Source organism: Gymnoscopelus microlampas (genome assembly GCF_963454915.1).
Source record: "Gymnoscopelus microlampas genome assembly, chromosome: 2".
NCBI classification, from domain to species: domain Eukaryota; kingdom Metazoa; phylum Chordata; class Actinopteri; order Myctophiformes; family Myctophidae; genus Gymnoscopelus; species Gymnoscopelus microlampas.
Genome location: NC_139939.1, coordinates 39794130 through 39805930, shown reverse-complemented (window position 1 = coordinate 39805930; position 11801 = coordinate 39794130). Strand labels below are relative to the sequence as shown.

The following is an 11801-nucleotide window of genomic DNA, read 5'->3' as shown; positions in this document are numbered from 1 at the left end:
CTTCGGCCTGGCGGAGACAATGAAAAGGTCTATCCTTTCGTCCTCTCTCATGAATGGTGGAAGTGGAAGAGAACAAGAGGATGAGTGGAGGAGAAGCACGGAATGAGAAACAAGTGAAGGACAGAGACAAGTGGAGGCTGTGAAGGGTTAACAGGAACAGGGATATGGTCAGTTATTCTAATCCAGTAATGTGAAAGCAGTTTGGTGGCACACCTCTGCAAATCCTTCATTCAGCACGACGTGCAGAAAAACTGAGAACACAAAGACAGGTGAGTACAGCAGACAAGGATTTATTATTCAGTAACGGAGTACAAAATGTATATTATACTGTAACATGATCTTTCCCTGTCTGTCAATATGATTGTGCTCTATTTAGGCCTGTCACAATTATTACATAATCGTCTAATCGCAATTATTTGAGATAATCGTCATAATCGTTTCCATGTTGAAAGATTTTCACACATTTTCAAATATTAAAAAAAGAAGAAATAGCAGATCTACAAGCTTTCAACGGATCACTTTGTGACATATTGTAAGCTTGTAGAGCAGCTATTTCTGCTTTTTATTTTACATGTATAAAAATGATCAAATATGTCAATCATTTCTTTGTATATTTTAGTTATTTGTCCAATCTTCCCTGTGCAATTTTTGATTACGAAGACTAAAAGGCTTCATATGTTCCATTGTTCAACGCCAAACACACAATTAAATCGTTAATCGCAATTATTTGAGTGACAATTAATCGTCAACTTAAATTTGTAATGGTGACAGCCCTAGCTCTATTCCAATACAATCCCAAACAGATTCATAAGAACTACATTTCTTTCACTTTTATTCTCAGTGTGTAGAAATGGCATCTGCCAGCAATCTCCTGTCCGAAGAGCAGTTCCAGTGTTCTATCTGTCTGGATGCATTCACTGATCCAATCACTACTCCATGTGGACATAACTACTGCAAAATCTGTATCACACATCATTGGGACCGTAATGACGTGTGTAAGTGTCCACTTTGTCAAAAGGAATTCTATCCTAGACCAGAATTCTCTGTTAATAAAGTCCTCTCAGAGATGGCTGATCAATTCAAGAAGTCAACGTGGCTGAAAAACACTTCTAGCATGAATCAAGAACCTGCTAAACCAGATGAAGTTTCCTGTGACGTCTGTACTGAGACGAAGCTCAAAGCCCTGAAAACCTGCCTGGCATGTCTGACTTCATACTGTGAGACTCACCTGGAGCGTCATCAGAGAGTCACAGCGTTAAAGCGACACAAACTAATTGACCCTGCCAAGAACCTGGAAGACTTTATGTGCAAGAAACATGATGACAGACCTCTGGAGCTGTTCTGTAAGACTGACCACACGTGTGTGTGTCAGTCCTGCACTGAGTCAGACCACAAGTTCCATCAAATCATATCTCTGAAAGAGGAATATGAAGGACGGAAGGTTGAGCTGGGAAAGACAGAGGCTGAAGTTCAGCAGATGATCCAGATCAGACAACTGAAGATTCAGGATGTCAAAGACTCAGTGGAGCTCAGCAAGAAAGATGCAGACAGAGAGATAGCAAACAGTGTGCAGGTCTTCATTGCTCTGAAGAGCTGCATTAAGAGAAGCCAGGCTGAGCTCATTGATGTGATTGAAGAGAAGCAGAAAAAAACAGAGGAAAATGCTGAAGATGTCATTAAAGAACTGGAACAGGAAATTGTTGAGTTGGATAAGAGAAGCTCTGAGCTGAAGCAGCTCTTACACACTGAAGACCATCTCCACCTTCTCATCCTCAAAGACGTGCCATCCATCAACACCCCTCCACCCACCAAGGACTGGACAAAGGTCAATGTCCATCAGTTTCCACATGTGGGGACTGTGACGACAGCTCTGGCTCAGCTGGAGAAGACATTCTGTAAAGAGATGGAGAAGCAGGTGCGTGATGCTGAGCTGATGGGGATCCAGCGATATGCAGTGGATGTAACTCTGGACCCTGATACAGCAAATCCCAAACTCATCCTGTCAGAGGATGGAAAACAAGTGAATGACGGAGAAGTAAAGCAGAATCTACCGTACAACACAGACACAGAGAGATTCTACCCAGGTACCTGTGTCTTAGGAAAACAAAGCTTCTCCTCAGGAAGATTTTACTATGAGGTTCAGGTTAAAGGGAAGACTGACTGGGCTATAGGAGTGGCCAGAGAGTCCATCAACAGGAAAGGGGAGATTACGCTGAGGCCCAACAATGGTTACTGGTCTATATTGTTGAGGAATGGAAGTGAGTACAAGGCTGCTGCTGTCCCTCCTGAGCCCCTCCCCATGAGAGAGAAGGTTCAGAAAGTGGGAGTGTTTGTGGATTATGAGGAGGGTTTGGTCTCCTTTTATGATGTGGGGGCCAAAGTTAAACTCTACTCTTTCACTGGATGCACTTTCGCTGAGAAACTCTATCCATTCTTCTGTACATATCTTAACTTCAGTGGTAAAAACTCTGCTCCTCTGATCATCTCCTCTGTCCATCACACAGACTAGACTAATCCTCAGCTTCATATAACAATGTTTCATTTACAAATGTGTATGGAAGGGTTAAATATGTAAGGCATCAAATGTGTACTGTATATGGAAGGGTTCATTTCAGTCAACTGTCATTTCCATTCAAGCCATTTAAACTGTTGTTCAAAACAGACTTATCCTATTGAAGATATATAATGTGATTCTTCAAAAGAATTCTAAGTATGTGCAAATGTTTTTTGCACTGCTTGAACTGTATTCACTTTCTAGTGTTTGTAGTGCAAAAATGAAAAATAAACATTCAAGAATGACACACATTGTGGATTTTCTTTTCTTAGAATGTAGACAGTAAAATCCTCATTGTTCATTGTTCCATTTGTGCACTCTCAGCGCAGAATGTCTTTTTCAGTAAAAATAGCAATTCCATGGTGTATACATATTCTGTAAAAGTAAAAAGTCCTGTATTCAAAACTGTACTTAGTTTAGTACTTTTACTTAGCATAGTAAAAGTACAACAGTATTGGCATCAAAATATACTAAACATAAAAGTGGCCATTATGCAGAATGACCCATTTCACAATTATATAATTGGTTTATACTTAGTAATGTATTATGTTATTCACTTTAATGTTGCAGCTGGTAAAGGTGGGGTTGATTTTAAATACATGTGCTACAAGGTATATAATATGATATTTATCAGTTAATCTATGTTTTGTATTAATAATATAATTGTGGCAAAGTAGCTAGTTACTAAAACTGTTAAAACATGTAGTTTAGTAAATACAAATGACAATATTTGCCTCTGAGATGTAGTGGAGTAGAAGTATCAAAAACTAGAAAAAGTGCTCCTAGGAGCACAGGTCTCCGCCAGGTCATGTAGGTCATTGTGGCCTCCTGGTGGCGCTATAATAGGCCAATGTGAAAAGGGTGGCATTTCTTCTTAGGCCTTTCAATCGGACACTGCATTCATGATTTGAGGTATTTTGTACCAAAAATGTGTGTTGCTAAATTAGACCTGCTGGTAGCGCTATAACAGGCCAATGTGAATGTGAAAAGGGGGGCATTTCTTCCTCGGCCTAGTGGGAATCTGCATGCAAAATTTCACGGAAATTGCACATGTTTTGAGGCATTTTGTTCAAAACTGACCAATCCTGCAAACTTTGGAAGCGACTGTAAGCCAAATAGGATGGAATATGAAATATTCTGACAGATCCATCAGAATCACATGACTATGGAGATACAGTGTACCAATTTGCATGTTTTTTGGACAGAATCTGAAGGAATAATCTCCAAAAATGTATTTTACATAAGTCGGCCTCCTGGTGGCGCTGTAAAAAGCAGATGTGAAAAATGCAGTGCAGATCTTTTTCCTTGGCCTCTAGGGAGTGTGCATGCAAAGTTTCACACAGATTGGTGTTAAAAATGCAAATCGGCCTGTTATAGCGCCACCATGAGGCTGATTTGAAAATGTTCAAGTGGCATTTCTTCCTCGGCCTAGTGGGAATGTGCGTGTGCAATTTTATGGAAATGGCAAGCTGCGTTCATGATTTGAGGCAGTTTGTTCAAAACGGACCAATCCTGCAAACTTTGGAAGCCAACCTTAGCCAATGAGGATGCAATATGGGAAATCGGACAGATCCGGGTTGATCACATGACTATAGAGATACTGTGTACAGATTTGCATGACGTTTGGTTAAAAGCTGTAGGTGTAATGGGAGAAAATGGGTCTAAAGATCAGTCTCTCAGCATGGAGATGCCATGTTCAAGTCCCAGTCATTCTATGGTTCATTGCTTTTCAACTTTACTAACTGAAGGCTGACATATAAACACTTCAAGAGTACGAAGATACATATTATGGGAGTGGCTGAGAGATTTTTCAAGGCCAAAATACAAAACAGCAAGTCAAAAGCACGAAGATACATGTGAAGGGAGTGCTGAGAGATGGTGCAGTGGTCCAAAGGTGCTTTGGTGCAGTGGTGTGGTGTGCTTGATCGGTTGCCTCTGCTACAGACAGTTCGCAGGTTCAAGTCCCATGCCATCAATGTACTGGAGGACCAATACTCAGGAAACAGGGGGGGACTGCGTCCCTCCCCTGTTTCCTGATAGTTAAAGGTGGGGTGTTATGTCTGAAAGAACTCTGCCCAGCTAAGGTTTTACAGAAAGACATTTTAGATCTTGCTTCATCTCTGTCTCAGCTAAGGGGTCCTTGGCCTGAAAAGGTTGAAGACCCCTGGTATAAGAAATCAACTGTGTCATAAAAAAATGAAGTCATACAATACTTTTGCTTAAACAAAATGCCATACTGTCCTGTAAAAAAAGAAAGCTATTCAATGCCATAATACTTTGTTCTTGTCAGCCTAAATTGTTTACAGCACAGCTATCTATTTTTATATTTAATTCTTGTGACAATCCTGGGGGTTGTCAGGGTAACTGGTGTGGTTGTCAGGGTTACTAACCATGTGTCATGTGTTTCAGAATGATTGGAGGGCGGAGTGTGTCATCAGTGGAGATCTGGCCCACCTGGATTGTCCTCTATAAAATAGGTGGCTGGACTTCACTCTTGTCCTCTCTCTCTCACCATGAAGCTCACTGGAAGCACTCCAGCCTTTTGGATTTGGGTTGTTAAAGGACAAGACCACTTTGGTAGAGGTTTTGGTTGTATAGTTAGTTACCTTGCCATGATGTAACTCCAAAGGTGAACAAGAAATCTAAAATAATTGCGCCATTGAATAGAAATTGATCATTCAAAATATGCCTACATTGTACGGTAAAACAGCTCTTAAAGACACGCTTTTAGCACATCAACGAACACAAAGCGATTCAGTCAATATAGAACATCACCAAACCCAGTACTGTTTTTTTAAAATAAAAATGTCAACTTCCTGCTGATTTTACTATTTGAAGATCCGAATCCTGGTCTGCGGATCCAGTCCGGGTTTTCTTTTTAATAAAAATGGCAAAATCAACAGGATGTTAGCCTTATTTCAAAAACAAACGGTACTGGGTTTGGTGATGTTTTATATTGTCTGAATCAACTTTATTTGCGTTCGTTTGCGCTAAAAGAGTGACTTTGAGAGCTGTTTCAGCATACAATGTAATTCAATGAGCATATTTTGAATTATCAATGGAGCAATTATTATAGATTTCTTGCCCACCTTTGGAAAGGTAACTACACAACCCAAACGTTAACCAAAGTGGTCTTGCCCTTTAAGCACTGTTAACCACCCCAGTATCCGTATTGTGGGGATAGCTATAGCAGAAAATAGCCGATTGACAAGCTCACTACGACACGTTGTGAGCTTGTCGATAGGCTATTTTCAGCCAAAGCTTTCCCCACAATAACACAAAACAGAAAATTCTCTAGTATTGAGCCCTGAGGGACACCGGTTACCCATATGGGGTTACGTTAGTTTTAATAAAATAATTTAAACCTTCTTTGTTTCCTCATTTTGTTACAAACTTAGCCGTTTGGTTGGTTGTTGCAATAAATACATTACATTTAAGTGGTTGGATTCAATTTACGTAATTTGTTATCCCTGAGTCACTAGAATACCTTACAATAAAGTATGGAGCTCGGCCTATAATTGATCATTGATTTGATTGATATGCAGCATGCCATGAGTGCAAAGTGGTATTTTCTCAAACTTAATTCAGCTAATCAAAGAGGATCTGTGGTCATAATACAGCTCTGTTTGAGGAACTATAGTTGAACACTTTACAGACATATTTTCTAATGTCCAGTCCAAAGTGAGAACAATGTAGTCTACTTGATTTAACACCAAAACTGCTATAGTTTTGATCATCTGAAACTAAGGAATTTATAAATGACAAAAAGGCTTTTCATTTCACTGCAACAGAGGATTATGTTTAATTCCACGTTTCATTGTTCCACAGTTTTCCTGTATATTATAATATTCTTATGAAAAATACTTCAATTGACACAACCAGGTTACATCACTTGACAATGTTGCTTCTACCTTCCAGAGGTGGGGACTTGGACTCGAGACTCGAGACTCGACTTGACTTGAAGTCCCGATTTTGATGACTTTAGACTTGCTTGACCAAATCAAAAATAGACTTGGACTTGCTTGGGACTTGAATGCCAAAGACTTGACTTGAACGCTAAAGACTTGAGACTTGACTTGACTTGAGCCCTCTTGACTTGAAAATTCAAGTCTTTTCAAGTCACTTTCAAGTCACTTAAGAAAACCAAAAATGTTTAAAAAGTGTGCATCAACTATAACGTTATTAGTCAGAAATCCCGGCCGTCAGTGACACCTAGTGTAGTGTTGCCAAAGCTGCTTATTTACCCTAACCTTTGGACAAAATTTGGTTTGTTTTTGGCTTTGGAAGTCGGTTCGCTTGTGGGTTCAGACTCAGAGTAAAGGTTTTCTAACAGATGGTTTTAAACAACCTAAATCTCAGTTGTGTCATAATGAACCCTTTCCCTGATCATCAGAGGGTGCATCTAGTAGATTCAGTCATTCTGTCAGGGGTAGAGGTGTTTGCTGTGGATTTTCATCTTTTGACCTGTCACCTCTTGCTTTAACTTTAAATATAACCTCAAAATCCTAATTAATGTGAAAGGCCTGGTGGTGCAAGAGAAAAGCATAGGCTTCACAAGCGGATGGTTGTGGGTTTGAATCTTGGTCAGGGAAGATCTCAATTTTCTGTCTTTTTAAGGCGAGAAGCATGGATGAAGCCCGCCTCCCTCCTCACGCCCTCTTTTAGCTCCGGTAGGAGAGGGAGGAGCATGGAGGGAGTCCACCTCCAGGGGGAGGAGCTTAAGGAATTTACATATTATGCAAAGTTTTTTTTTAATTGTTTTGCGATTTTGTGAGCCCTTTTTTCACATTAATTTGATCAATGTTTTTTTTTTGTATAGTTTTTTTTTCATTGTTTATTTTTTTTTTTTTCATCACCAGTTTGTATTGACCACAGTTTCACCTTAGTTGTTTTACCCTTTCAGTTTTTGTTTAGTTGTTATTTGAGTTGTTTTGAGTGAGCTTTGAACCAGGAACCCTGGGTTTATGAACCACGTATTTATCTTTTAAGCCACGCTGGCATGGAAAGTACAATTGGGAACGTCATACTTAACCAACCATACCATATTGAATTTAGATGGACAGGGAAAATGTTTTACAGGAGGTTTGAACCCTAAACCTGAGCTTTGAACCAGGAACCCTGGGTTTATGAGCCACGTATTTATCCTTTAAGCCACGCTGGCATACAAGTTACAATTGGGAACGTCATACTTAACCCACCTTTTAGAAGTTAGATGGACAGTGAAAATGTTCTACAGGAGGTTTGAACCCTAAACCTGAGCTTTGAACCAGGAACCCTGGGTTTATGAACCACGTATTTATCCTTTAAGCCACGCTGGCATACAAGTTACAATTGGGAACGTCATACTTAAGCCACCTTTTAGAAGTTAGATGGACAGTGAAAATGTTCTTCAGGAGCTTTGAACTCCAAACCTTCTGCTTTCAGACCCTGTACTTATCTATTGAGCCACACAGGTATGGACAATCCAAATGAGAACGTAATACTTAAACCACCTCTTAGAATTTAGATGGACAGTGAAAATGTGCTCCAGGAGTTTCAAACTCCAGACCTTCGGTTTATAAACCCCAGAGCTTTCTCTTAAGCCGTGGTGGCATGAAAGATGCAACTGAGAACGTAATACTTAACCCACCTTTTCGGGATTTAGACGTACAAGGAAGATGTTCTGTGGGAGCTTTGAATACTAAATCTTACGTTTAAAAACTCTGGAATAATCTCTTGAGCTACGCTAGCATGGAAAATGCATTGGAGGACGTAATACTTAACCCACCTTTTAGAATTTGGATGGACAGCTAAAATGTTCTTTAGGAGCTTTGAACCTTAAAAACATTGGTTCATAAACAGTGACACATCTCTTGAGCCACAGAGACATGAAACATTCTGATGGGAAGGAAATACTTATCCTTTTAGAATTTAGATGCACAGTATATTTCTACATTGTGGTATTGATATTTTCACTTAAACGCTCTAGTAAAGTTGCAACTTTACTTGGACCGCTTACCTTTTTCCCGTCTACACCACATCTCTTCACTAAAAATAGTTAATCTACAAGCTCACAACACGTCGACACGTTGTGAGCTTGTAACTTTGTTAATTTGAATGAATGTTCGCCCCGAGAATAGAGATGCTGGGGTTTACTTCTTCCACCACTGCTGAAGAGCATGCAAGACAGTAGACAACTAAGAAACAGTGGTGGAAAAAGTACTCACATTTTAAAAGTATCACTACCCTAAAGTAAAAGTCAGGAATTCAAAAGTATTGGCATCAAAATGTACTTAAAGTGCAGAAGTCCCATTTCAAGTTTTCAAAATGTATCCAAATCTTTTGAAAATAGCAGATCTACAAACTCACAATGCGTTGTGATTTGTAGATCTATTTTCAAATGGTCAAACATAACTTTGAACAATCCTTTAGTGTGTCTTTTTTTGAGACTGTTATTTGTTGTTTTTTCCCCCTTTAGTTTCTTTTTCCCATTGTTTATTAATTTGACAGCTGTTAATGTGTTTTTTTTCATGGTATGATTTCATGGTAGTTTTAGTTTTTTATTGAGGCATTTGAACCAGCTTTTTTAATCACACCAGTTAGATTTCACAGTTGTTTTAGTTGTTTGATGAGTTTGAGCTTTGAACCTAGAACCTTCGGTTTATAAACCCCTGACATTATGTCTTGTGCCACGCTGGCACAGAAAATGCAAGTGAGAACGAAATACTTAACCTAGTAGAATTTAGATGGAGAATGAAAGTGTGCCTAAAAATATGACTTTATTTTAAAATATAAAATCAAAATAGATTGTATTAGCATTATCTCTAGATGTATTTTTTGGCAGATTTTGTCACATTGAGCGGGACATAATGCAGAGAAAACACGTTTTCTAAAAATCATCATTATGTAAAAAAAAACAAAAACATTTCATTTCACTGCAACAGAGGATTATGTTTAATTCCACGTTTCATTGTTCCACAGTTTTCCTGTATATTATAATATTCTTATGAAAAATACTTCAATTGACACAACCAGGTTACATCACTTGACAATGTTGCTTCTACCTTCCAGAGGTGGGGACTTGGACTCGAGACTCGAGACTCGACTTGACTTGAAGTCCCGATTTTGATGACTTTAGACTTGCTTGACCAAATCAAAAATAGACTTGGACTTGCTTGGGACTTGAATGCCAAAGACTTGACTTGAACGCTAAAGACTTGAGACTTGACTTGACTTGAGCCCTCTTGACTTGAAAATTCAAGTCTTTTCAAGTCACTTTCAAGTCACTTAAGCAAGCCAAAAATGTTTAAAAAGTGTGCATCAACTATAACGTTATTAGTCAGAAATCCCGGCCGTCAGTGACACCTAGTGTAGTGTTGCCAAAGCTGCTTATTTACCCTAACCTTTGGACAAAATTTGGTTTGTTTTTGGCTTGTTTTTGGAAGTCGGTTCGCTTGTTTCTCTCCCGATACTTGGCAACACTGGCCCACATGTTGCACGTTACCAAACAAACAACACACCGGCTTCACTCCTGCCGTCGCTGCTGGAACTGAAGCCAGGTGGAATAAAATGTCAACTCCAGCAGTTATAGCTTGGTTTTAAAAAAACAAAGTTGTCCTTTAAGTGCATTTTCTGCAAAAACAAGCAACCAAGAGTATACCTAGCGCTAAGGTAAAAGTGCAATATATCAGCTACAGTACCAGTGAACTGGAAAACCGCAAGGTTCCCAGTTCGATCCCGGGCTGGGGCGCTCCCCTACAGTTAGTGCCGAAGTGTCCTTGAGCAAGACGCTGAACCCCTAATTGCTCCCGATGAGCAGGTTGGTGCCTTGCATGGTTTCCTCCGCCATCGGTGTATGAATGTGTGTGTGAATGGGTTAATGGCACAATCAATGTCAAGCGCTTCGGATAGAAGCGCTATATAAATGCACCATTTACCATTTTTACCATTTACATATGAGAGGCAGATATTAGCCTACTTCTACTCCACTACAATTATTTGAAAACTTTAGGTACCAATTACTTTGTAGATTTTGGTTATTAATACAAAACATACATTGACCACTTCAGCGCTATATACATTTCCTCTTCTACCCCGGATTTGAACACGGTTTCCAGTGCAAGTGCTGAAATTTCACCATCGTGATCAGAGGATACACTGAATTTGTGTCAGATCCTGTGTCTAGGTGAGACATGGCCTTTGACATTATCTAAATGTCTCAATAGAAGAGCAGGGAGACAAAATACAACCACCCTGATTGTATAAGTTATATTGTAGTAACATACTCTACCATACAGATTGTACAAAATTACATTATATTCATTAAAAAGGGGCCTTTTAAACCCTGTCCTCAAGGAGGAAATTAAAAGTACAGTATCTGCGTTCTGTTGGCCTGGAAGAACCCATGTTTTAAAACAAATGCAAATTGTGAAAAATGCTCATGATTTATGTAAATCTTTACATATCTTGAATTAACATTTTGACTTGTTTGGGACTCGAAACAAAAGGTTAGGACTTGTTTGGGACTCGAAACAAAAGGTTAGGACTTGTTTGGGACTTGAAACAAAAGGTTAGGACTTGTGGACTATGTGTTATTTTCCTACTTGCAATTACCTATTGGGTCACATTTGACACAATGTGAGCATGTTCAGATAAGTGGTGAACACAGTGAACCATTACCAAGTCATCCTCTGCTTGTTTTCCAAGAGCTTTTCAACATTTCCCCTGAGACACTGGCTTGTAAAATATATTCCCAAGTAATGGGGCTTGAACACACTCTGAAACAACAACCATTTTATTTCAATTTAAAAAAATATATCAAAAAGAAAACAGAAGTAAAAATAACTAAAACTGTGAATTTCATGTAATTGCTTGGATTTGTTAGACAACAAACCCTATACGGGTTGGTATTTTCGTTTAGGAGACTACATGAATGTCAGTACTGTATGTGGTGAACATTTTTGGGTGTAATAGTCACATTTAGTCATACACTGTAGCTTTCGGTCATACTAAAAAGTAATTTGACATACTAGATTGTATGTTAGTATGCAATTTCGAACAGAGCCTACAAAATAGCCTGAATTTAGTATGCATCTCACATACTATTTAGTAGCTACAGTACTAAGCTTTCGGACATACTAATAGTATGTTGGTATGCGATTTTGGACAGGGCCTACAAAATAGCCTGAATTTATTATGCATCTCACATACTATTTGGTAGCTACTAAGCTTTAGGACATACTAAGATTTCAGATGGGGCCTACATCCC

At 39.0% G+C, this 11801-nt stretch overlaps 1 protein-coding gene across 1 annotated transcript; it reads left to right on the top strand.

The window, feature by feature from the left end:
* The first annotated feature begins 207 nt into the window (after positions 1–207).
* Positions 208–2792, top strand: LOC311064610 (E3 ubiquitin-protein ligase TRIM39-like). Its single transcript, XM_084084508.1, has 2 exons — positions 208–269; positions 842–2792. Exon 2 carries the CDS (start codon positions 851–853, stop codon positions 2507–2509), a length of 1659 nt encoding a protein of 552 aa, XP_083940634.1. The 5' UTR covers positions 208–269; positions 842–850; the 3' UTR covers positions 2510–2792.
* Positions 2793–11801: the final 9009 nt, after the last annotated feature.

Coding starts and splice junctions, on each gene's coding strand:
- LOC311064610 (XM_084084508.1), top strand. CDS start 851: ATGGCATCTGCCAGCAATCTCCTGTCCGAAGAGCAGTTCCAGTGTTCT.